We start from the raw sequence: 23677 nt of genomic DNA, 5'->3' as shown, positions 1-23677 counted from the left end.
CAATGTAATTAATTTACACTTATTGTATATTTTGCACAATTTTTTAAATCATTATTCAATTCGATTGATTATATACAGGGTGTCTGACATAAGACGAAAAGGGAAGGCGAGGGAAGTAGGAGTGAGTGACGTAACAAACGGCTAGCCGCGCGCGCGACGCGATATCAGCGAGTATCGGATTACAGCGGCAGGCGAGACGACTTTTTGTGATGTATAAGAAACTGCTAGCCGCGCGCGCGACGCGATATTAGCGAGTATCGGATTACAGCGGCAGGTGAGACGACACGTGGACAACACTTTCTCGGCAACCCGAGCGCATGAATGAGACGCTGAGAAATTATTGTCCACGCGCCTCCGCGCCGCCGCGCCGTCTCGCCTGCCGCTGTAATCCGATACTCGCTGCTATCGCGTCGTACGCGTGGCTAGCCATTTTTTACGTCATTCATACCTACTTCCCTCGCTGCCAATCGCGTCCACTGAATTAGCGAACCTTCTTTACTTAATTACTCGAAATTTTACGTGATTGTTTGCAAAATGGTACAGGACTTTTTAATTCCGTTTGACGAGATCTACCTGTTGTCGAGAGGTTTTTCGCCTTATGTCAGACACCCTGTATAATTTTTTATTTTTTTTAATTATTTTTTAGTAACACATGATAAATCAATATAAATTGCCTTTTCTATCTTTTAAGCTTTTTATTTATTTGAGTGAGAAGGCTTCTTCAAAGATGGTGTAATAGACATACTACGTGAAATTAATCATCATCACCGCCATATTGGTTGATCATACCCTCCTTTTCTCTCAATCTTCAACCCCGCGGAGATATGCTCGGTCCATTATATTCCTACGTCCATAGTTGAAATACACAGTCCGTGACAGAACCGCCGAAAACGACGACAATAAAATATCTCTCCTCTCACGGTGAAACATATGGAACATTATTTAAATGACATTTCCACAAAGTAATATATCATTAATACACGCACACCCACACACAATAACGAACGCATGTTTTCTTGCACTGTCTACGAGACTTAACTATAATTCTGCGATTTACAGATACTGAGTATTCGTGCATTTGTGATTAATGCATGCGATGCATCTAAGGAAATAAAAGACATTACTAGTGTCAAATTAAAAGTTTTGTCTCATAAATATCTTGCTGTAAATAAACATTACAAATAAATAATCTATTGAATTCTTTTCGTCGCCAAATCAATTACTTATTTTTCTTACTATCTTTCCGTATAAAGACGCTAAATAATGAGTATCTGTTCATGTAAAACCATAAATATTCGCTGAAGCAAGTCGTCACATATTAATATCCAAGTTTGAAATGTTATTTTTCTTTCGTTATCGTTCTTTGTGTGTGCTTTTAATAACATCATGCGTCCTAAGATATTTATCAAATGTATATTGAAGATACATACGCAACAATCATGTTCTAGATTTTAAGCCATATTGTTTTGTATAGATATAATACATGTTTAATAGTATCTAACACCGGTTCATATGCAGAAACTAATATTGATTTGTTAGAAAGAGGTAGTTTTCCATATTTTGGCATTCTTTCCCTTTCACTGTTATGTCAAGAATAAAGTTGTTAATAATATATATAACCTGTGATTTTTTCCAAATCATGATGTGTATAAAGTTGTCTACAAAAATCACAAACAAAATAAAAATATTTCTTGTCATACGTTTATTGCAGAATCAATGAAGCTAATACATTGCTGAAATGCTTTTCAGATTTTGCAATATTCTATCAATAATAACGCAGCAAAACATATTGATTAAAAAAATACATGAAGATTTCTTCTAGCTAGTTAATCAATATAATCAATATAAAAAAGCAAGTTGATATTTCATGCATTTTATTGTTTCTGTTTTTAGTACTACAACAGAATATTTTGAATTCGTATTTAACTTTATATTTAAAATCTTTAACTAAGCGTAAGACACAATTAATTGCAAGTAACAGATTGGTGGTTGTCCGTACTTTACTAGTAATTCCAGACTTTAGATGTACGTATATAAAATCGATGAGCCGCTGCTCTGCTAACGCACATGCGAACTGTGCACGACTGCACACAACGAACTGAAACGACAAGGGTAAAAGAGCGTTAGAAAAGGGAACTGCGCTTGCGTGTACTTCTTTCTCTGGCATCATTTTACGAATATTTTACTGTGGGAACTAAACCACACGTTGAAAGTTTTCTTCTTTTCATGTGAAGGAAATTTCTTAATAATTGAGCACTTTTTTTGCGGAGACAGTAAATTGTTATTAAATAGCTGTTACAATTGCATGATGGCATATCATGCACCATCTTGCGTTTATGCCAATTTAAATAAATTAAATAATTTACCTGAACATTATATACGCGAGGCGAGAGGAAAGTCATAAAGCACTTTTGTGGTGTCCCCACCACTCATTCTACCAATGGAAGAATGGCTATATATTTTATTTCGCAGTCAAATGCGAAGCTTCAATGACTGCAAATAATGATCTGTATTAAGAAGCGGTTCTTCAACTCGAATCGGCTACTTCTGGTTGCTTTCGGCTTGTGGCCTAGCGAGGAAACGATATTCACCCGCTTTCAGGCAACATTGCTTTGCAGTTTTCTAATAAGCAGCATTGTATTTCAGGTATGCCAATACTTTATTAGGATATCTACGTGAGAATAATGTCAGAGATTGACTAAAACTGATCAACTGAATGTAATGACGTAAATTAAAACGGCGGGCTAATGTCATGAACAGATGATACCGCAAATCATTGAAAAGTCGTAACATGGCGATACGTGTGACTTTGTAATGACGTTTCAGTGACATTTTAATAACATAGAAATTATAAAAAATTGAAACTAACATTGTACACACAAAATTATTGTTTAGTATGGAGAAGATCTATTTTAAAAGATACATTTGGTCTTATTAAATAATTAAATAATATCTATGTGTAATATATTGATTATATTTAAATTTGGTATAACATACATGTGTATTTAGAAAGAATTTTTCTAGACAAAAGAACGAAACAACATTCATATCTATATACATTATTTGTAATGTTCGAACTACTAGAAACATTTGACATACCTGGACCAGTATTCGTCAGTTTCTCTGACGTCTTTTTAACTTTAGTATGCTACTAGATTAGCACCTCGGGTTATTGTAATTTAAGTTTATCTTTTCCGTGAGCTTGTCGAGTATTACTGAAGTATGTGATTTAGTATTATGTAATTGACAATTCGTCATTGAGATCATTAAATTTAATAACAAATTTAATGTTTGCAGCTCTCAAGACTTTTCATTGCAGAATGTAACTTTGACTTTATTGTCAGAATATTCTCTTCCACGTCCATCTATGTCATGATCACGGGTCCGTCCATCTTATTTTGGATGCACATGAAAACCGTAAGTTGTGCCTCTACTTCCTCCAGACAGAAAGCAGCTGCCATAAATGCTTCTATGTGACAATATCCTTTCATACTTTGCGCATACAATATTATTAACACCATAGATCAAATATATACTCAACCAACTGCAATATATCTACGACCGGCTAAAGGATAGAAACGAAATTGCTATCTATGATAAATATGGATATATTGGAAAACATATTACGACTATAATAATAAGTAAGAAGAAGTGATAAGAAAGAAATATACAAAAAATATTATAAACTATATATAAAAAATCATAAAAAAGTTTTTATTAGCACAATATAAAAAAATAGATTAAAACAAAGTTTGGTCATATTGGAAACACAAATAAAAACTGTTTTTATATAAAGACTTCTTTGTATTTAGTACTTAATGCATGCTGTCTATGTGGCAGTTCTATCATGGTATATTGGCCGTTCATTCTTGATATCGTTGTACCGAAGAATGAGTCTCATGCAATTCATACGATGCAATTTGTGACCAAGTACTTCAAAGTCTCAGAGAAGTATTATTTTTTAGTTCTTGTGCATTTGAATGCAGCCTGTACTACAGGGTTAATTGCATTTACAGGGGCGGGAACAATGTTGCTTTCGTATTTGCAGCATATCTGCGGTATGTTTGAAATTGCCAGGTAAAGAAATATTTAATGGGATAAACAAACGATGTTTAGATTATCAGAAGAGAATTACATATTCCGTTTCAAAATATCTGGAAGGATGATTTAATTACAAAAGGAATGTTATTTACAGCTATCGTATTGAACAAGCAATGGCGATCGAATTGTTACATACCTTTCATATAGAGAATAGAAATGTGATATGCAGGAAGATGATATGTGCCATAGATATACAACGCCAAGCTATGGAGTTGGTATTATATTTATATGATATACTAGCTGGCGCTTGTTCCTCGCGTGCTTCGCGCGCTCGTTAAGCATAAAGAACGTATTTTTTTACGACGCGCATATTTTTAGAAGTTGCAAGACGATTACACATAGCCTATGTTACTCAGGAAGATCTCAGCTATTCACCAGTGAAAGATTTTGTCAAATCGGTTTAGTAGTTTCTGAGATTACCCCGAACAATGGAACAAACAAACTTTACCTCTTTATTATATTAGTATGAATAGTATGATATACACTACATATAGAGATAATGCTTATAAAGCTTTGTAACAATTATAATCTTCCTGCCACTTCTTATAAAAAATTATTAGATACACATAGAGAATTATGATAACTTTTGAATCATGTAGCTAATATGACTATAGAAAATTTCTAGAAAATGACTGCGATTGAAAATATCCAGAAATATTGTTATACAACACAAAAGTCCGAGAGCATCGAAGGGATGTCTAAAGGACATTTTATATCCTGTGAACATCCCTACGACGTCCTTGAGACTTTTGTGCGATATGGGTAATTGTACAATTAAAGTTTAATTGAATGCTTTATATTGGTACTGACTGTTATAATATTTTTATTGTTTAATAATAATATTTGTTTAAGGGTCGCTAAACATTTGATAACTAATACGGAAGGAACAATTTTCGTTTTGGTAGTAACTACTGTGCTTGCCATGAGTTGCAATCTTTTTCGAGTGAGTTTCTTTACTTTCAGAATTACTTATAAACAACTTACATCTTATGCTAATCTTGAAGACAGAAAACGTGACCAAAAATGATGAAAAATCTGAATATTAAATTTTCCTAATTTTATGATAGAATTAAAAGCTGACAAGAAATATATATCTAATAAGATAACTGCTTTTGTATATAATTTAATTTATCTATAGAAAACTTTAGATTTTGTGCAAAGTGATGCGTTTTATAAAATGTTGATCACACAAACAAAATATTTTAGATATTTCAAATAAAATCACTTATGGAGCAGATGGGAGAGAGTTTATTACATCTTTTTGCTGTATCTTTTATTCTAATACTCCTTTTCCTCTGCAATTATGTTGGGCAAGAAGTTATAGATCGTAGTAATCACATATATGTAATTACGTAAGTAATAGCGTCATGTAGTAGTCTTATGTAGTGCTTACACCTTTGTTCTAATAGCATTTAATGAGGAAAAACCAAATTGGAAAACTCATGTACGAAAAAGTATTAATCTATATCTATCTTATACTTCTCATATTATTAATTTTGTTTTAATCATTTTTTTTATAGATACAACGTTGCATGGTACTTAGCACCGTTACACATACAGAAACTGATACTGTTTCTATTACAAAGGAGCAATACAATTTTCTCTCTGAGTGTCGGTGGATTATTTACAGCATCTTTAGAATGTTTCGCAACAGTAAAGCTATTTCATTTATTTGTAGGTATTGTTGAAGCAAGCACATTATTGGATTCTACAGGCTAGAAAAGGATTCCTTTTTCTTTTACTATACGAAGGATATTTAAGTTTTTACATATACGGACTAGCTAATCGGTCGTAGTAATGACATAAGAGTGAGCGTGACTATCTGACCAACGAGAGGTCGGCTCACTTAGCACGATGCAGAAGAACGTTATATAACTTTTATGGAAGTACTGTGTGTGTTATTCTTGTTTTAACGTATTATTATATTTCTAATGGAATCATGTAAAACTTGCTCCAACATATAGTATATACAGTGATTATGCAGGGTTTACCAAAAGTATGACAACTCCGAAATATTTTGAAAAATACGCATTGTCGTGAAAAACACTCCACAAAAGTTGTAGGGTATTAAGGGACGTATCACGACTTATATATGGAACGTTTTTCACGAAAATGCGTATTTTTCAACATATTTCAGGGCTGCCATACTCTTGCTAAACTCTATACATATATATTATACATATTGTACGTATTTCTGTCTATTTATAATATATTTAACATTTTTTATATACTTATAATACATTATATGAATAATGTCGTATATATCTTGTGCAAATATTGCAAACATGAACGTACTTGTTTACAGCTGGTGAGTGCATCAATATCTTACTTCACCTTCATGTACTCCATGCAGTAATAACAAGCAAACAGATTGTCTGATAGTATATTAGAATAAAGTAAGTAGACATAAAGTATATATACATGTATACAAAATATGTTTGTTACTTTTGCAATTGTAACACTTCCTATAAAATAAACAGACAAAAATTGCATTAGTTGAAATACATATATGTACGGTCAATCACAGAATCGACGAAATCGATGATAGTAGAGTATCTCTGGCCTTAAATACATGGAACATTAGTTAAATGAAATTTCCACAATGTAAGTAATATGTCATTAACACACACACATACACACAGCTAAAGAAAGCTGAACTTATGTCTTCTTGCACTGTCTAAATGACTTAATAGTAATCCTGCGATTTACAGATGTTGATAATGAGTATCTATATATTTGTGATTAATGCATGCGATGTATCTAAGAATGAACAAAATATCAATGACTGATGAAGAATATAAGTAATCTAATAAAAAAAATTTGAATGCATTTGAGGATAGCTGCAGCAATATTTTTATTAGGATAAGACGTTACTGTTGACAAAGATTTATTGAAGACGGTGTACATCATATGAAGGATGATAGGTAAATTTAGAATTATAACAAGTTAGTTTTACTACGATAAAATACCTCTTTTATAAATATAAAAATCTAATAAATTAAATTTATTTTATATTTTATATATATCTTAGCAATATTTTTTAGACACTAACTGTGGCATATTAGATTAATGGTGTATATCTTTCCAGACAAAACGAGAAGATATACTTGACGAAAGGGAAAAGGATTGGATGTATTAAGCACATAATACTGAAATAGTGAAAAGAGGTGGGTAAATCCTATAAAAAGTTTGTCTCATAAATGTCTTTCTGTAAATAAACATTGCAAATATAAACATCTATTGAATTCTTTTCGTCGCCAAATCAATTATTTAGTTTTTTTACCATTTTTTCGTATAAAGATACTAAATTACGAGTATCTGTTTATGTAAAACTATCATTCGCGGGAACTGAAGCAAGTTCACCAAATTTTAATATGCAATTTTGAAAGGTGAATTTCTTTTTAACAATAGATGCGGTATGCTGCTTGAGACTCAAGCTTTTTCGAGTAAATCTCTCTATATCATTCTTCTCTCTGTATCATTCTTTGCGTCTGCTTTTGATGATAATATGCGTTCTAAGATATTTATCAAATGTGTATTGAAGATACATACGCAACAATCATATTCAAGATTTTAAGCCATTTTTTGTAGATATATGATTTAATGGTTCTAATCTAACACTGGTTTACTTGCAGAAACTAATATTGTTTTTGTTATAAAGAGGCAATTTACCATATTTTGGTATTCTCTTTCCCTTATATTTTGTCAACAATAAAGTTGTGAAAACTATGTATAATCTTTGTATTTCTTCCCAAATCATGTCTAAAAAAAGTTATCTATGCAAATCGTAAACAAAATAAAAATATTCGTTAATATGCGAAAATTGCAGAATTAATTAAGCTAATATATTGCAAGATACTAATCAGATTTCATACATTAATCTATCACAAAAAAATTAACACAAGGTAGTAGTTAAAAAAATACACAAAGATTTCTTCTAGCTAGTTAATGAATATAATTGAGCAAGGTGATATTCATGCACTTTACTCTTTATATTTACATTTACTACTAAACAGAATATTTTAAACTTAAAAAACCTTGCACTTAAAAAGTTGCATTTTCAATAAGTCATTAAGCATAAGACAAAATTAATTGCGAGTAACAATTCAATACTTGTCCGTACTTTACCAGTAATTCTATAGATACACGTATGTAAAATCAATAAACCGGTACTCTGCTAACACACGTACGAACTCTACGACTGCACACAACGGACTGACTGAGACATCGAGAACTATCGAACTATAGCGTAGAAAAGGGAACTGCGCTTGCGCGTACTTCCCTCTCCGGTATCATTTTACGAATAACTTTACCGTGGGAAGGAAACACACGTTCAAATTTTACTTCTTTTTTGAGATAAATTTCTTTGAGCGTCTGTCTCACGCGGAGACATGAAATTGTCATGAAACAGCTGTTACAATTGCGTAGTGGTATCATGCACCATCTTGTGTTATCTTTATGCCAATTTAAACAAATTTAATAATTTAATAATTTAGAAATTACATAGGCGAGGCGAGAGGAAAGTCGTAAAACACTCTGGTGATTGCCCTACCACCTTCTACCCCTTGAGGAATCGCTATATATTTTCATTTCGCAGTCAAATGCGAAGCCTCAATGACCGCCAATGATGGTCTGTATTAGGAAGCGGTTCTTCAACTCAAATCGGCTACTTTTGGCCCCTTTCGGCTTGTGGCCAGGTGAGGAAACGATATTCACCCGTTTTCAGGCAACATTGCTTTGCAGTTTTCTGATAGGCAGCATTGTATTTCAGGTATGTCAATACTTCATTAGGATACCTACATGAAAATAACGTCGGAGATAGATCAAAAGTGATCAATCTAATGACGTTAAAATGACGGACTAATGTCATGGATAGATTATACCTCAAATCATTAAAAAGACGTAACATGGCGATACGTGACTTTTTAAGGAAGTTTTAATGACATTTGAATAATAATTTTAATTATGGAAATTTAAAAAATGTAAAACTAAAATTGTACGCACTACATTATTGTTTATTATAGAGAAGATCTATTATAAAAAAGATACATGTGTCTTTCTTAAGTAATAAAATAATATGTATGTGAAATATATTAATTATATTAAAATATATTAGAACATATATGTGTATTTAGAAAGACTTTTTGTAGACAAAAGAACGAAACAACATTTATATATACATTATCTGTGATGTACGACCTACTAGAAACATCATTGAAATATAATCATACTGGAAGGAGCATCTTCTGTATTCTCGTGCGGTCAGAGCTGTGTGAGCGAGATAGTTAGGCTGAGCTCGTGTCATTCTTAGAAAGCCTCTGATTGATTGAAAGTATTTAAGCTCCATAGGTCGATATTTTGAAGTGGGAAGAGATTAAAAGCGTGGTTAGTTCGCCTTATTATACAATCGGATCTCTCCGTCAGTGATACATCATTAATTAATTTTGGAAGTATTTGCCTCTTCGATTTGATATATGCATGAAATAAAGCTTCGAATATATATACATATTCATTTTCAGATTTCCATTTGGCTCAGAGGCTCTCTAGCAAGTATTTTCCACACCAACTTCTATTTGATCAATGGAGATTATTAATAAATGTAACAAGACTTTCCTATTTTTAATTCGATGGATCGTCAATGGATCGCACACTTTATTTCTCACACACTACACACACACACACACACACACACACACACGAGAACAAGTCGGAACTAATGTTTTCAATCATGGCAGTTTACACTAAAAAGAGACAACACTGTCCCAACTATCTCTAACTATCACTCTCTCTCTCTCTCTCTCTCTCTCTCTCTCTCTCTCTCTCTCTCTCTCTCTCTCTGACTGGCTCTCGGTACCGTGGAGTACGGCAGTGTTCTTTCCAGTATGGTTATATTTCAATGAGAAACATTTGACATAACTGGACCAGTACTTACCAGTTTGACTGACGTCATTTTAGCTTTGGTATGCTAGTTTAGTACCTCGAATCATTGCAATTTAATTTTATAGTCTCCTTAGGCTTGTTGATTATTATTGAACTGTGTCAAGTGTTAGCATTATGTAATTGATACTTCGCCATTAAGATCAATAAATTTAATGTTTGCAGCTCTCAAGACTTTTCATTGCAGAATGTAACTTTGACTTTATTACCAGAATATTCTCTTACATGTCACTCTTTGTCATGTTCACGAGTCTGTCTGTCGTATTGTGGATTCACATGGAAACTGTAAGTTGTGCCTCTATTTCTTCCAGAAAAAAAGAAGCTGCCATAAATCCTTGTATGTGACAATGTCCTTTCAAACTTTGCGCATAAAATATTATATGGCATAAAATTATTAACACGAATAGATGAAATATTTATTCGATCAACTGCAATACATCTACGACCGGCTAAAGGATAGAAACGAAATTGCTATCTATGATAAATATGGATACATTGGAAATCATATTACGACTACAATAATAAGTAAGAAGAAGTAAAAAGAAGGAAATATATACATATAAAAGGTCATAAAAAAGTGTTTATTAGTACAATAGATAGAAAAAAAGGTTGAGGAATATTTGAGATACAAATAAAACCTGTTTTTATATAAAGACTTCTTCTTCATTTTCAGCACTTGTTGTATGCGGCCTATGTGGTACTTCTGTCATATTATATTATTGGCCGTTCATATTTGACATAATTGTATCAAAAAATGAGTCTTATGCAATTCATACGATGCAATTTGTGTCCGAATATTTTAATGTCTCAGAGAAGTATTGTGTTTTACTTTTTATGCATTGGACCGCAAGTGGTACTATAGGGTTAATTGCATTTACAGGGGCGGGAACAATGGTACTTTCGTATTTCCAGCATATCTGTGGTATGTTTGAAATTGCCAGGTAAAGAAATAATTAGTGGTATAAACAACCGATTTTTAGATTATCAGAAGAATTACGTTTCAAAGAATCTGGAAGGATGATTTAATTACAGAAGGAATATTATTTACAGCTATCGCATTGAGCAAGCAATGGCGATCGAATTGTTACATAACTTTCATATAAAGAATGGGATTGTAATATGCAGAAAGATGATATGTGCCATAGATATACAACGCCAAGCTATGGAGTTAGTATTATATTTATATGATATACACATTACATGTACGGATGATGCTAATAAAGCATTGTAATAGTTATGGTTTTCCTGCCACTTGTTATAAAAAAAAATAAAATATTAGATATACATATACATAATCGATAACTTTTGAATCATGTAGCTAATAAAACTATAGAAAACTACCAGAAAATATCTGCGATTGAAAATATCTAGAAATATTGTACAATTGTAGTTTAATTGAATCCTTTATATTGATACTGTCTGATATAATGTTTTTATTTTTTAATAATAATATTTGTTTAAGACTCGCTACCCATTTCATAACTAGTATGGAAGGACCAGTTTTCGTTATGGTAATAACTACTGTGCTTAGCATGACTTGCAATCTTTTTCGAGTGAGTTTTCTTACTTTCAAGGTTATTTATAGCAACTTACAACTAACATCTTATGCTAATCTTGAAGATAGGAAACGTGACCAAAAATGAAACATCCGAATATTACATTTTGCTAATTATATGATAGAATTACAAACTAACGAGAAATATATATCTAATAAGATAACTGCTTTTTTATATCTTTTACTTTATCTGGAGGAAACTGTAGATTTTGTGCAAAGTAATGCGTTTTATAAAATATTAATTACACATCTATAATATGTTAGCTATTTCAAATAGAATCACCTATGGAAAGGATGATCGAGATTTTATTTCACCTTTGGGCTGTATTTTTCATTCTGGTAATCCTGTTCCTAGCCAATTATGTTGGGCAAGAAGTTATAGATCATAGTAATCACGTATATATAATTACGTAAGTAATAGTTACGTAAGTAGTAGTTTTATGTGTGGTGTTCGTAACTTTGGCCTAATAGCTTTTAATGAGAAAAGTACGAATCAAAGAACTCATGCATATGTATGAAAAATTATTAATCTTTATCTATCTTATACTTCTTACATTGTTAATTATATTTTTATCATGTTTTATAGATACAACGTTTCATGGTACTTAGCACCGTTACACATACAGAAACTAATACTGTTTCTATTAGAAAGGAGCCACAAAATTTTCACCCTGAGTGCCGGTGGATTATTTACAGCATCTATAGAATGTTTTGTTACAGTAAAGCTATTTCATTTATTTATACGTATTGTTGAAGCAAGCAGGTTATTGTATTCCGCACACTGAAGAAAAATCTGGTTGCAGTAATTAGAAATCTGATAGTTTCAACCAGTCTGCTAGAAAATGGACGAATCAGAATTCCTTTAGGAATTACCAGATTATAGTACAGTCTATCAAAAGTTCTAGATATAAAATATCCAGTCCTTTTGTGATAACTAGAATTATGCTTGGTTTAACCAAAATACATTCTATCATATCTTGGTGGTACAATCAAACCATTTTTCTCAGTGTATAACTAAGGGTATTTAACTTTTCACATATAACATGTGATCAACCTAGCTACTCGATCGCGTAATAAGCTATTAATCGCATAAGAGTGAGCGTGACTATCTGGTCAACGAGAATTCGGCACACTCTGCATGATAAAGTAGAAAGTCATGTAACATTTATGGAAGTATTGTGCGCGTTATCCTCATTTTAATGTATTTTTATATTGCTAATGAAAGCATGCAAAACTTACTCCAACACATATTGTATACAAGGTGTTTCGCATAAGGCGAAAAACCTTTTCCCACCTTTACTCACAGGTAGATCTCGTCAAATTGAATTAAAAAGTCCTGTACTATTGTGCAAACAACCACGTACAATTTTGAGGTATTAATAAAAGAAAATTAGCGAATCAGTACAATGAGAGCGCGCGGCTCGTGCAGCGAGGCCGTCGGTAGGAGGGCCGCGCGCTCGTTGTTCGTTACGGCGCAGTGAGGCAGTGATAGAGGCAGTGACACCAGAAAGCGTGTTTTGTAGCATGCGGTGGGGATGGAGTGGGAATGGTCTCGCGAATCTTCGCACGATTTTTCGCCTCACCCTCTTCACTCACAGAAGTGATGCAATACACGCTTTCTGGTACCGCTGCCTCGCTGCACCGTCACCAACAACGAGCGCGCGGCCCTCCTACCGACGGCCTCGCTGCACAAGCCGCGCTCTTATTCGTTTACTTTAATCGGTTGTTATTGAGAAAATCGCAAACTGGTACAGGACTTTTCTACTCAGCTAAGTCCAAACTATACGCCATTAATCGGCAGTCGCGAAGTCACCAGACACCCTGTATATGTATATGTTACACATATTATACGTATTTCCATAATATAGTAACACATTTATTAGACACTTATAATACATTATATGAATAATTTCGCATACCTTGTGCAACTATTGCAAATAGGAACGTACTTGTTTGCAGCTGGTTAAAGTATCAATGTCCTACTTCACCTTCATGTACTCGATACAATAATAACAAGCAGATTGCTTGTTTGAAAGTATATTGGAATAGATAAAAGCACACGTACATTTACAAAATATGTTTGTTTCTTTTGCAATTGTTACACTTCCTATAAAATAAACAGACAAAAATTGCATTAGTTGAAATACATATATGTACGGTCAATCACAGAATCGACGAAATCGATGACAATAGAGTATCTCTGGCCTTAACTACATGGGACATTATTAAAATGAAATTTTCACTATGTAAGTAATATCTCATTAACCCTTAACTACCTTCGTGGGGTAAAATACTACCCCACGCATAAAATTTCCGCTTATAACTAACGCGCTGTCCAATTGTTTATGTCGCGGTTCTATGTAATCTCAGTAGAGACTCCACACTCGTAGCAGGTAGACGGGCGAGGCGCTGCGGTTTAATTTAAGGCAGTAGCAATTATAAGTAGAGTATGATATGGCTATAAAAATCGTTGTCAGAATTTTTATATTTAGTATTTTCTGGTTATTGTTATTATTTTATAACGTTTTATAATATGAAGCTTTGTTAATATAAAAAAGATTTTTATGTTGAGCTAAAGAAGCTAGTTTATATGTCGTCTTTAGTTTTTTAAAGAGTTGACAATTTTTTTAAAATAATGAGACTAATTAAAAACAGTGCTGTGATTTTATAAAAATATGTTTTTTCATAAATACATGTCTAAATATAAAATACGATGAGTATTGTGTTATTGACCATCATCAAAATATATAGAATTTTATTTAAATTTAATTTATTATTATTGATCTTCATAGGGTAAAAATTTACCCCACGAAGGTAGTTATATAGCCAAAAATATCGAAGGTTGTTAAGGATTAATACACATACACACACACACACATAAAAAGAGCTAACTTATGTCTTCTTATATTATCTAAATGACTATTAGCAATTCTGCGATTTACAGATTTTGATAAAGAGTATTCGTGCATTCGTGATTAATGCATACAATTAAGAAAAAACAGGATATCAATGACTGATGAAGAATATAATTAATCTAATAAAGAAAATTTGAATGCATTTGGGGATGATGACTGCTGCAATATTGTTATTAGTAGGAGAAGAAGTTACATTGTTAGCAAAGATTTATTAAAGAAGATGTACATGATATGAAGAATGATAGGTAAATTTAGAATATGGTTTATAACAATAAGATACTTCTTTTATGTGTATAAAAATCTAATACAATGAATTTATTTTATATTTTATATGTATCTTAGCAATAGTTTTAAGAGGCCAACACTTTGGCATATTAGATTAATGGTGTACATTTTTCCAGACAAAACGAGAAGATGTACTTGATAAAAAAAAAAGAACGGATGGAATAAGATTGAGCATATAATACTGGAACAGTGAAAAGAGGAAGAGTGGAACAGTGGAAAAGTGAGCTACACTAAAGTACTATTAAAAGTTTGTCTCATAAATGTCTTTCTGTAAATAAACATTACAAATAAACATCTATTTAATTCTTTTCATCGCCGATCAATTACTTAGTTTTCTTATCATCTTTCCGTATAAAGATACTAAATTACGAGTATCTGTTTATGTAAAACTATCATTCACGGGAAATCAAGCAAGTTCGTCAAATTTTAATATGCAATTTTGAAAGGTTAATTTCTTTTTAACAATAGATGCTATATGCTGTTTGAGACTCAACCTTTTTCGAGTAAATCTCTCTAATATCATTCTTTGATGATATTATGCGTCCTAAGGTATTTATCAAATATGTATTGAAGATATATACGTAACCATCATGTTCTAGATTTTAACCCGTTGTTTTGCAGTTATAATATACGTTTAATGGATCTAAGCTAACACTGGTTCACCTATAGAAACTAATATTATTTTTGTTAGAAAGAGGCAGTGTACCATGTATTCTCTTTCCCTTTTATTGTTATGTCAAGAATACAGTAAAAATAAGTTATATAAGTTAAAAATAAGTTGTAAAAAATATGTATAATCTTTGTATTTCTTCCCAAATCATTTAAAAAGTTGTCTATACAAAATCGTAAACAAAATAAAAATATTCGTTGACATGCGTATATTGCAGAATTACTTAAACTAATATATTGCAAGATACTATTCGAACTTCAAACATTAATCTATCACAAATGACTCAACAAAACGTAGTATAATAATTAGAAAAAATACATAAAGATTTCTTCTAACTAATTAATCAATATAATTGAGCAAGGTGTTATTCATGCACTTTACTGTTTATATTTACATTTTACAACACAGAATATCTTGAATTTACACTTAAAAAGTTACATTTTCAATAATTCATTAAGCATAAGACGAAATTATTTGCCAGTAACAATTCGATAGTTGTCCGTACTTTACCAGTAATTCCAGACTTTAGACGTATATAAAATCGATGAACCTCTGGTAACGCATATGCGAATATCATGACTGCACACAACGAACTGATCGCTATAGAGCGTTAGAAAAGGGAACTGCGCTTGCGCGTACTTCTTCCTCTGGCATCATTTTACGAATATTTTACCGTGGCAAGGAAACACGCAGTGAAATTTTTTTTCTTTTTTGTGATAAATTTCTTGAGCGCCAGTCTCATACGAAGACATTAAATTGTTATCAAACAGCTGCTACAATCGCATGATAGTATCATGTACCATCTTGTTTTACGTTTATACCAATTTAAACACCTTAAATAATTTACTTGGAAATTACATACGCGAAACGAGAAAAAAGTCATAAAACACTCTGGTGGTACCGCCACCTCCCTCTATCAGGGGAGGATTATTGCTTTATATTTTCATTTCGCAGTCAAATGCGAAGCTTCAATGATCACAAGTAATGGTCTGTATTAAGAAGCGGTTCTTCAACTCCAATCGGCTACTTCTGCTCCCTTTCGGCCTGTGGCTTGGCGAGAAAACGATAGTCACTCATTTACAGGCAACATTACTTTACAGTATTCTGATAAGCAGCGTTGTATTTCAGGTATGTCAATACTTCGTTAGGATACCCTACAAGAATAACGTCAGAGATTGACCAAAGTGATCAATGTAATGACGTTAAAACGACGGACTAATGTCATGTCACCGCGGGTCATTCGAATTTAATTTTATCGTTTCCTTAAGCTTATTGATTATTTATCATTGAACTGTGTGATTTAGCATTATGTAATTGATACTTCGCCAGTAAGATCAATAAATTTAATGTTTCCAGCTCTCAAGACTTTTCATTGCAGAATGTAGTTTTGATTTTATTGTCAGAATATTCTCTTCCACGTCACTCTATGCCATGTTAACGAGTCTACCTATCATATTTTGGATTCACATGAAAACTGTAAGTTGTGCCACCACTTCTTCCAGTAAAAAAAGCGGCTGCCATAAATCCTTGTATGTGGCAATGTCGACAAACTTTGCGGTATATGGCATAAAATATTTTTAATACGATAGATCACATATTTATTCGACCAACTGCAATACATCTACGACCGGCTAAAGGATAGAAACGAAATTGCTATCTATGACAAATATGGATACTTTGCAAACCATGTTACGACTATAATAATAAGTAAGAAGAAGTGAAAAGAAAGAAAGAAATATATATAAAAGATCATAAAAAAGATTTAACTAGCACAATATAAAAACATATATTAAAACAAAGTTAAGGAATGTTGGGAACACAAATAAAAACTGGTTTTATATAAAGACTTCTTCGTTTTCAGTACTTCTTGTATGCGGCTTATGTGGTAATTCTGTCATAATATATTTGCCGTTCGTTCTTGATATCGTTGTACCGAAAAATGAGTCTTATGCAATTCGTACGATGCAATTTGTGACAGAGTACTTCAATGTCTCCGAGAAGTATTATTTTTTAGTTCTTGTGCATTTGACTGCTGCCAGTGTTACGGGGGCAATTGTATTTACAGGGACAGGAACCATGTTGTTTTCGTATTTGCAGCATGTCTGCGGTATGTTTGAAATTGCTAGGTAAATTTTAGGAGATTAATGGGAAAAAAACAATCGATGTTTAGATTATTATCAGAAGAATTACGTGTTCTGTTTCAAAGCATCTGGAAAGATGATTTAATTACAGGAGAAATTTTATTTACAGCTACCGTATTGAACAAGCAATGGCGTCCGAGTTGTTACATAAGTGTCATATAAAGAATAGAAATGTGATATGCAGAAAGATGATATGTGCCATAGATATACAACGCCAAGCTATGGAGTTGGTATTATAATTATATCATATATACATTACATGATTACGGATGATGCTAATAATCACGGATGATTGTAACAGTTATAGTTTTCCTGCCACTTGTTATAAACAAAATAAAATATTAGATATACACAATATTAGATATACAGAATCGATAACTTTTCATGTAGCTAATAAAATTATAGAAAACTACTAAAAATTGTCTGTGATTGAAACTATCTAGAAATATTGTACAATTGTTAATTGAATCCTTTATATTGATACTGTCTGATATAATGTTTTTATTTTTTAATAATAATATTTATTTAAGGTTCGCTAAACATTTGATAACTAGTATGGAAGGAACACTTTTTGTTATGATAATAACTACTGTGCTCTGCATGACTTGCAATCTTTTTCGAGTGAGTTTTCTTACTTCCAGGATTATTTTTAAACAACTTACAACTAACACCTTATAACAATCTTGAAGATAGAAAATGTGACCAAAAATGATGAAAAATCCGAATATTAAATTTTAGAAATTTTATGATAGAATTAAAAGCTGACAGGAAATATATATCTAAGAAGATAACTGCTTTTGTATATATTTAAATTCATCTATAGGAAACTTTAGATTTTGTGCAAAGTGATGCATTTTATAAAATATTGATTATGCATCCATATTTATAAATATTTTAGATATTTCAAATAGAATCACCTATGGAAAGGATGGACGAGGTTTTATTACACCTTTGGGCTGTACTTTTCATTCTGATAATCCTATTCCTATCCAATTATGTTGGGCAAGAAGTTACAGATTATAGTAATCACGTATATGAAATTACGTAAGTAATAGTGTTAGGTCGTAGTCTTATGTATCGTGTGTGCAACTTTGTCCTAATAGCTTTTAATGAGGAAAGTACGAATTAAAGAACTCATACACGGCAAAAATTTTGTGTTAAATTTGACACCTGTTACATGTCTTAATTTATCCACTCTAATTTTAATGTTAATTTAACAGAAGGCAAATATGTAAATAAATAACACAAGTAATATGTAAAAAATTAACACAAAATTGTAACACTTGGACATTATGTGGAAGTAAAGTTTATGTTGCATTTACATATTGATAATATTAAATTTACTTAAAATAAAATGTTATTCTTACAATTTTTAGAACTAAGATAAATAAGGCCCATCTTATTGTTAATGTTTAATAAGTTAAAGGATTATACAAAAAAGAGACTGTACTGTTTTTAATTAATTGTTTATTTATTAAACTTTGGAAAAAACCTTAAGGAATTGCTTTATTTTTAAATTTTCCACTATTTGCGTTACATTAAAAAAACATATTTTGGGCCTTATAAGAAACGTCAGGTCTTAATAAGGCTCACATTAAACTTAAGGGGATGTTAGAGCTGCTAGTGAACTTCTTTGCGATGGTGCTGCCATTTGTACAATAAAATGATTTTTACAAAAATTTGGCAATTTGTACACATAAAATTGCACCCATACCCTCTCAGAATAAAATAAAGGAATATAATGAAGCTTTTCGAAGTGACTTTAGAAGCGTAATAAAAGAGAACATTTTAATCTTCTTTACAGAATCAAGAAAATTAAAATTTTCTTTTTGATTACGCTCCTAAAGTCACTTTGAAAAGCTTCATTATATTCCTTTATTTTATTCCGAGAGGGCATGGGTGCAATTTTGTGCGTACAAATTGCCAAATTTTTGTAAAAAGCATTTTATTGTGCAAATGGCACCACCATCGCGAAGAAGTTCACTAGCAGCTCCAGCATCCCCTTAACAAAAAAAACGGATTATACAATTTATTATACATTTAACATAAATCATCAAAAAGTAACAAAAATACTTATCTTCTCGTAAATTTACCATCTTTTGGCTATTTTAACAATTAAAACATTTAAATAACTAATAGACAAATTTAACAAGTAACTTAATAAAAATACTTATTTTCTTGTAAATTTACCATCTCTGACTGAACTTCTATTACTAAACTTTTCCTTTTTAACCTGAAAAAACTGATAATAAGATTAGTTTCAATACTCTTAATATAGCCCGAGTGAAAATCGAATGGGCCTTATTAGGCAAAAGTAACTGTTCTAATTTATCATTCACTAATAAAAAAAACTACAAGGAATATCGTAATAATGTCTCTGTATCCTATAGATGAATAGACAAAGTATAAGTAATAAAAACTAAAAATATATATATTCTTGCATAAATAAATAAAACTACTCACACTATTTTGCAGCAACTTTTTAACAAAAGGTAACGAGTATATCCTTTCGCTGACGTTATACGATTGCAGACTCCAACAGATCTGCGTTCGAGAGAACCCAGCTAGACGAATATTTAACACTCACACTATTACATATTAGTCACGTAGTCTTTCCATATTCATTTAGTGGGAAATTTAAAAGCTGGGCCTTATTAGGGCGCGGGGCTTATTTGGTTCACCTACCTTAGTTGTTTAAATCGACATAAGAGACATATCGCTTTAACAGATGGAAGTTGTTATAGAGAGAAAAGTAACACAACTTATCTGTTCATTTTAACATATAAAATATATCATCAAGAATCCATGCATTTACATGTTATGTTATTTTAACTCTTTGAAACGGTGAATATTAACTCAAGAAAAGTTCAAATAACACAACGACAATATGTTACCTTAACATAAGAGTATGTTAAACATTTAAAACAAAAATTTCTACACAAGACAATTTTAACAGAAATACAAAATGTTTTTTACCGTGTATGTACGAACACTTATTAATCTTTATCTATCTTATACTTCTCACATTGTTAATTATATTTTTATAGATACAACGTTTCATGGTACTTAGCACCGTTACACATACAGAAACTAATACTGTTTCTATTAGAAAGGAGCCACAAAATTTTCACCCTGAGTGCCGGTGGATTATTTACAGCATCTATAGAATGTTTTGCTACAGTAAAGCTATTTCATTTATTTATACGTATTGTTGAAGCAAGCAGGTTATTGTATTCCGCACACTGAAGAAAAATCTGGTTGCAGTAATTAGAAATCTGATAGTTTCAACCAGTCTGCTAGAAAATGGACGAATCAGAATTCCTTTAGGAATTACCAGATTATAGTACAGTCTATCAAAAGTTCTAGATATAAAATATCCAGTCCTTTTGTGATAACTAGAATTCTGCTTGGTTTAACCAAAATACATTCTATCATATCTTGGTGGTACAATCAAACCATTTTTCTCAGTGTATAACTAAGGGTATTTAACTTTTCACATATAACATGTGATCAACCTAGCTACTCGATCGCGTAATAAGCTATTAATCGCATAAGAGTGAGCGTGATTATCTGGTCAACGAGAATTCGCCACACTCTGCATGATAAAGTAGAAAGTCATGTAACATTTATGGAAGTATTGTGCGCGTTATCCTCATTTTAATGTATTTTTATATTGCTAATGAAAGCATGCAAAACTTACTCCAACACATATTGTATACAAGGTGTTTCGCATAAGGCGAAAAACCTTTTCCCACCTTTACTCACAGGTAGATCTCGTCAAATTGAATTAAAAAGTCCTGTACTATTGTGCAAACAACCACGTACAATTTTGAGGTATTAATAAAAGAAAATTAGCGAATCAGTACAATGAGAGCGCGCGGCTCGTGCAGCGAGGCCGTCGGTAGGAGGGCCGCGCGCTCGTTGTTCGTTACGGCGCAGTGAGGCAGTGATAGAGGCAGTGACACCAGAAAGCGTGTTTTGTAGCATGCGGTGGGGATGGAGTGGGAATGGTCTCGCGAATCTTCGCACGATTTTTCGCCTCACCCTCTTCACTCACAGAAGTGATGCAATACACGCTTTCTGGTACCGCTGCCTCGCTGCACAAGCCGCGCTCTTATTCGTTTACTTTAATCGGTTGTTATTGTGAAAATCGCAAACTGGTACAGGACTTTTCTACTCAGCTAAGTCCAAACTATACGCCATTAATCGGCAGTCGCGAAGTCACCAGACACCCTGTATATGTATATGTTACACATATTATACATATTTCCATAATATAGTAACACATTTATTAGACACTTATAATACATTATATGAATAATTTCGCATACCTTGTGCAACTATTGCAAATAGGAACGTACTTGTTTGCAGCTGGTTAAAGTATCAATGTCCTACTTCACCTTCATGTACTCGATACAATAATAACAAGCAGATTGCTTGTTTGAAAGTATATTGGAATAGATAAAAGCACACGTACATTTACAAAATATGTTTGTTTCTTTTGCAATTGTTACACTTCCTATAAAATAAACAGACAAAAATTGCATTAGTTGAAATACATATATGTACGGTCAATCACAGAATCGACGAAATCGATGACAATAGAGTATCTCTGGCCTTAACTACATGGGACATTATTAAAATGAAATTTCCACAATGTAAGTAATATCTCATTAATACACACACACACACACACACACACACACACACACACAAAGAGCTAACTTATGTCTTCTTACATTATCTAAATGACTATTAGCAATTCTGCGATTTACAGATTTTGATAAAGAGTATTCGTGCATTCGTGATTAATGCATGCAATTAAGAAAAAACAGGATATCAATGACTGATGAAGAATATAATTAATTTAATAAAGAAAATTTGAATGCATGATATGAAGGATGATAGGTAAATTTAGAATATGGTTTGTAACAATAAGATATTTCTTTTATGTGTATAAAAATCTAATACAATGAATTTATTTTATATTTTATATGTATCTTAGCAATAGTTTTAAGAGGCCAACACTTTGGCATATTAGATTAATGGTGTACATTTTTCCAGACAAAACGAGATGTACTTGATGAAAGAAAAAAAGAACGAATGGAATAAGATTGAACACGTAATACTGGAACAGTGAAAAGAGGTGAGCTACATTAAAGTACTATTAAAAGTTTGTCTCATAAATGTCTTTCTGTAAATAAACATTACAAATAAACATCTATTTAATTCTTTTCATCGCCGATCAATTACTTAGTTTTCTTATCATCTTTCCGTATAAAGATACTAAATTACGAGTATCTGTTTATGTAAAACTATCATTCACGGGAAATCAAGCAAGTTCGCCAAATTTTAATATGCAATTTTGAAAGGTTAATTTCTTTTTAACAATAGATGCTATATGCTGTTTGAGACTCAACCTTTTTCGAGTAAATCTCTCTAATATCATTCTTTGATGATATTATGCGTCCTAAGGTATTTATCAAATATGTATTGAAGATACATACGTAACCATCATGTTCTAGATTTTAACCCGTTGTTTTGCAGTTATAATATACGTTTAATGGATCTAATCTAACACTGGTTCACCTATAGAAACTAATATTATTTTTGTTAGAAAGAGGCAGTGTACCATGTATTCTCTTTCCCTTTTATTGTTATGTCAAGAATACAGTAAAAATAAGTTATATAAGTTAAAAATAAGTTGTAAAAAATATGTATAATCTTTGTATTTCTTCCCAAATCATCTAAAAAGTTGTTTATACAAAATCGTAAACAAAATAAAAATATTCGTTGACATGCGTATATTGCAGAATCAATTAAGCTAATATATTGCAAGATGCTATTCAGATTTAATACATTCATCTATCACAAATAACTCAACAAAACGTAGTGATTAAAAAAAATACATCAAGATTTCTTTTAGCTAATTAATCAATATAATTAAGCAAAGTGTTATTCATGCACTTTGCTGTTTCTATTTAGTACTACAATATCTGAAATTGTCATTTAAAGTTGCATTTTAAATCATTCATTAAACATAAAACAAGATGAATTGCAAATAACAGTTTGA

At 31.9% G+C, this 23677-nt stretch overlaps 2 protein-coding genes across 10 annotated transcripts; both read left to right on the top strand.

Annotated features, from left to right (window-relative positions):
• The first annotated feature begins 631 nt into the window (after positions 1–631).
• LOC105282605 lies at positions 632–23408 on the top strand. Its single transcript, XM_026969259.1, has 23 exons — positions 632–2646; positions 3298–3417; positions 3524–3641; positions 3813–4077; positions 4196–4312; positions 4954–5044; positions 5308–5453; positions 5622–5712; positions 5780–5892; positions 8743–8798; positions 16446–16591; positions 16820–16939; positions 17053–17170; positions 17325–17589; positions 17714–17830; positions 18135–18225; positions 18503–18648; positions 20652–20784; positions 21976–22262; positions 22382–22512; positions 22669–22750; positions 22999–23079; positions 23152–23408. The coding sequence occupies exons 1-19, from the start codon at positions 2503–2505 to the stop codon at positions 22024–22026; spliced, it is 2448 nt and encodes an 815-aa protein (XP_026825060.1). The 5' UTR covers positions 632–2502; the 3' UTR covers positions 22027–22262; positions 22382–22512; positions 22669–22750; positions 22999–23079; positions 23152–23408.
• On the top strand, positions 6305–15672 carry LOC105282604. Of its 9 annotated transcripts, none has more exons than XM_026969314.1 (17): positions 6305–6497; positions 6629–6705; positions 6813–7025; positions 7190–7268; positions 8598–8872; positions 10204–10323; positions 10446–10563; positions 10712–10979; positions 11089–11205; positions 11501–11591; positions 11858–12003; positions 12180–12312; positions 13553–13839; positions 14538–14753; positions 14910–15013; positions 15262–15342; positions 15415–15672. In XM_026969314.1, exons 5-13 carry the CDS (start codon positions 8726–8728, stop codon positions 13601–13603), a joined length of 1191 nt encoding a protein of 396 aa, XP_026825115.1. In that variant the 5' UTR covers positions 6305–6497; positions 6629–6705; positions 6813–7025; positions 7190–7268; positions 8598–8725; the 3' UTR covers positions 13604–13839; positions 14538–14753; positions 14910–15013; positions 15262–15342; positions 15415–15672. The 9 variants fall into 9 exon arrangements, with proteins under 9 accessions (XP_026825115.1, XP_026825118.1, XP_026825116.1 ...); XM_026969317.1 differs by lacking the exons at positions 6305–6497; positions 10204–10323 and adding exons at positions 8873–9097; positions 9252–9486; positions 9621–10061 and having other exon boundaries at positions 6504–7025; positions 8598–8798; positions 10350–10563; XM_026969315.1 differs by lacking the exon at positions 6305–6497 and having other exon boundaries at positions 6504–6705; positions 6942–7025.
• Positions 23409–23677: the final 269 nt, after the last annotated feature.

Source organism: Ooceraea biroi, chromosome 4, assembly GCF_003672135.1.
Source record: "Ooceraea biroi isolate clonal line C1 chromosome 4, Obir_v5.4, whole genome shotgun sequence".
Lineage (NCBI taxonomy): Eukaryota > Metazoa > Arthropoda > Insecta > Hymenoptera > Formicidae > Ooceraea > Ooceraea biroi.
This window is presented reverse-complemented; position numbering and strand designations above follow the sequence as displayed.

What these genes read in the sequence shown, in the direction of transcription:
- LOC105282605 (XM_026969259.1), top strand. Translation starts at nt 2,503, where the DNA reads ATGATCTGTATTAAGAAGCGGTTCTTCAACTCGAATCGGCTACTTCTG. An exon ending in TGTTACGACTATAATAATAA is followed by an intron (nt 17,171 to 17,324) that starts GTAAGAAGAAGT and finishes CTTCGTTTTCAG; the next exon opens with TACTTCTTGTATGCGGCTTA. An exon ending in ATACAACGCCAAGCTATGGA is followed by an intron (nt 17,831 to 18,134) that starts GTTGGTATTATA and finishes TATTTATTTAAG; the next exon opens with GTTCGCTAAACATTTGATAA.
- LOC105282604 (XM_026969314.1), top strand. Translation starts at nt 8,726, where the DNA reads ATGATGGTCTGTATTAGGAAGCGGTTCTTCAACTCAAATCGGCTACTT. An exon ending in TAGGCAGCATTGTATTTCAG is followed by an intron (nt 8,873 to 10,203) that starts GTATGTCAATAC and finishes TAATGTTTGCAG; the next exon opens with CTCTCAAGACTTTTCATTGC. An exon ending in ATACAACGCCAAGCTATGGA is followed by an intron (nt 11,206 to 11,500) that starts GTTAGTATTATA and finishes TATTTGTTTAAG; the next exon opens with ACTCGCTACCCATTTCATAA.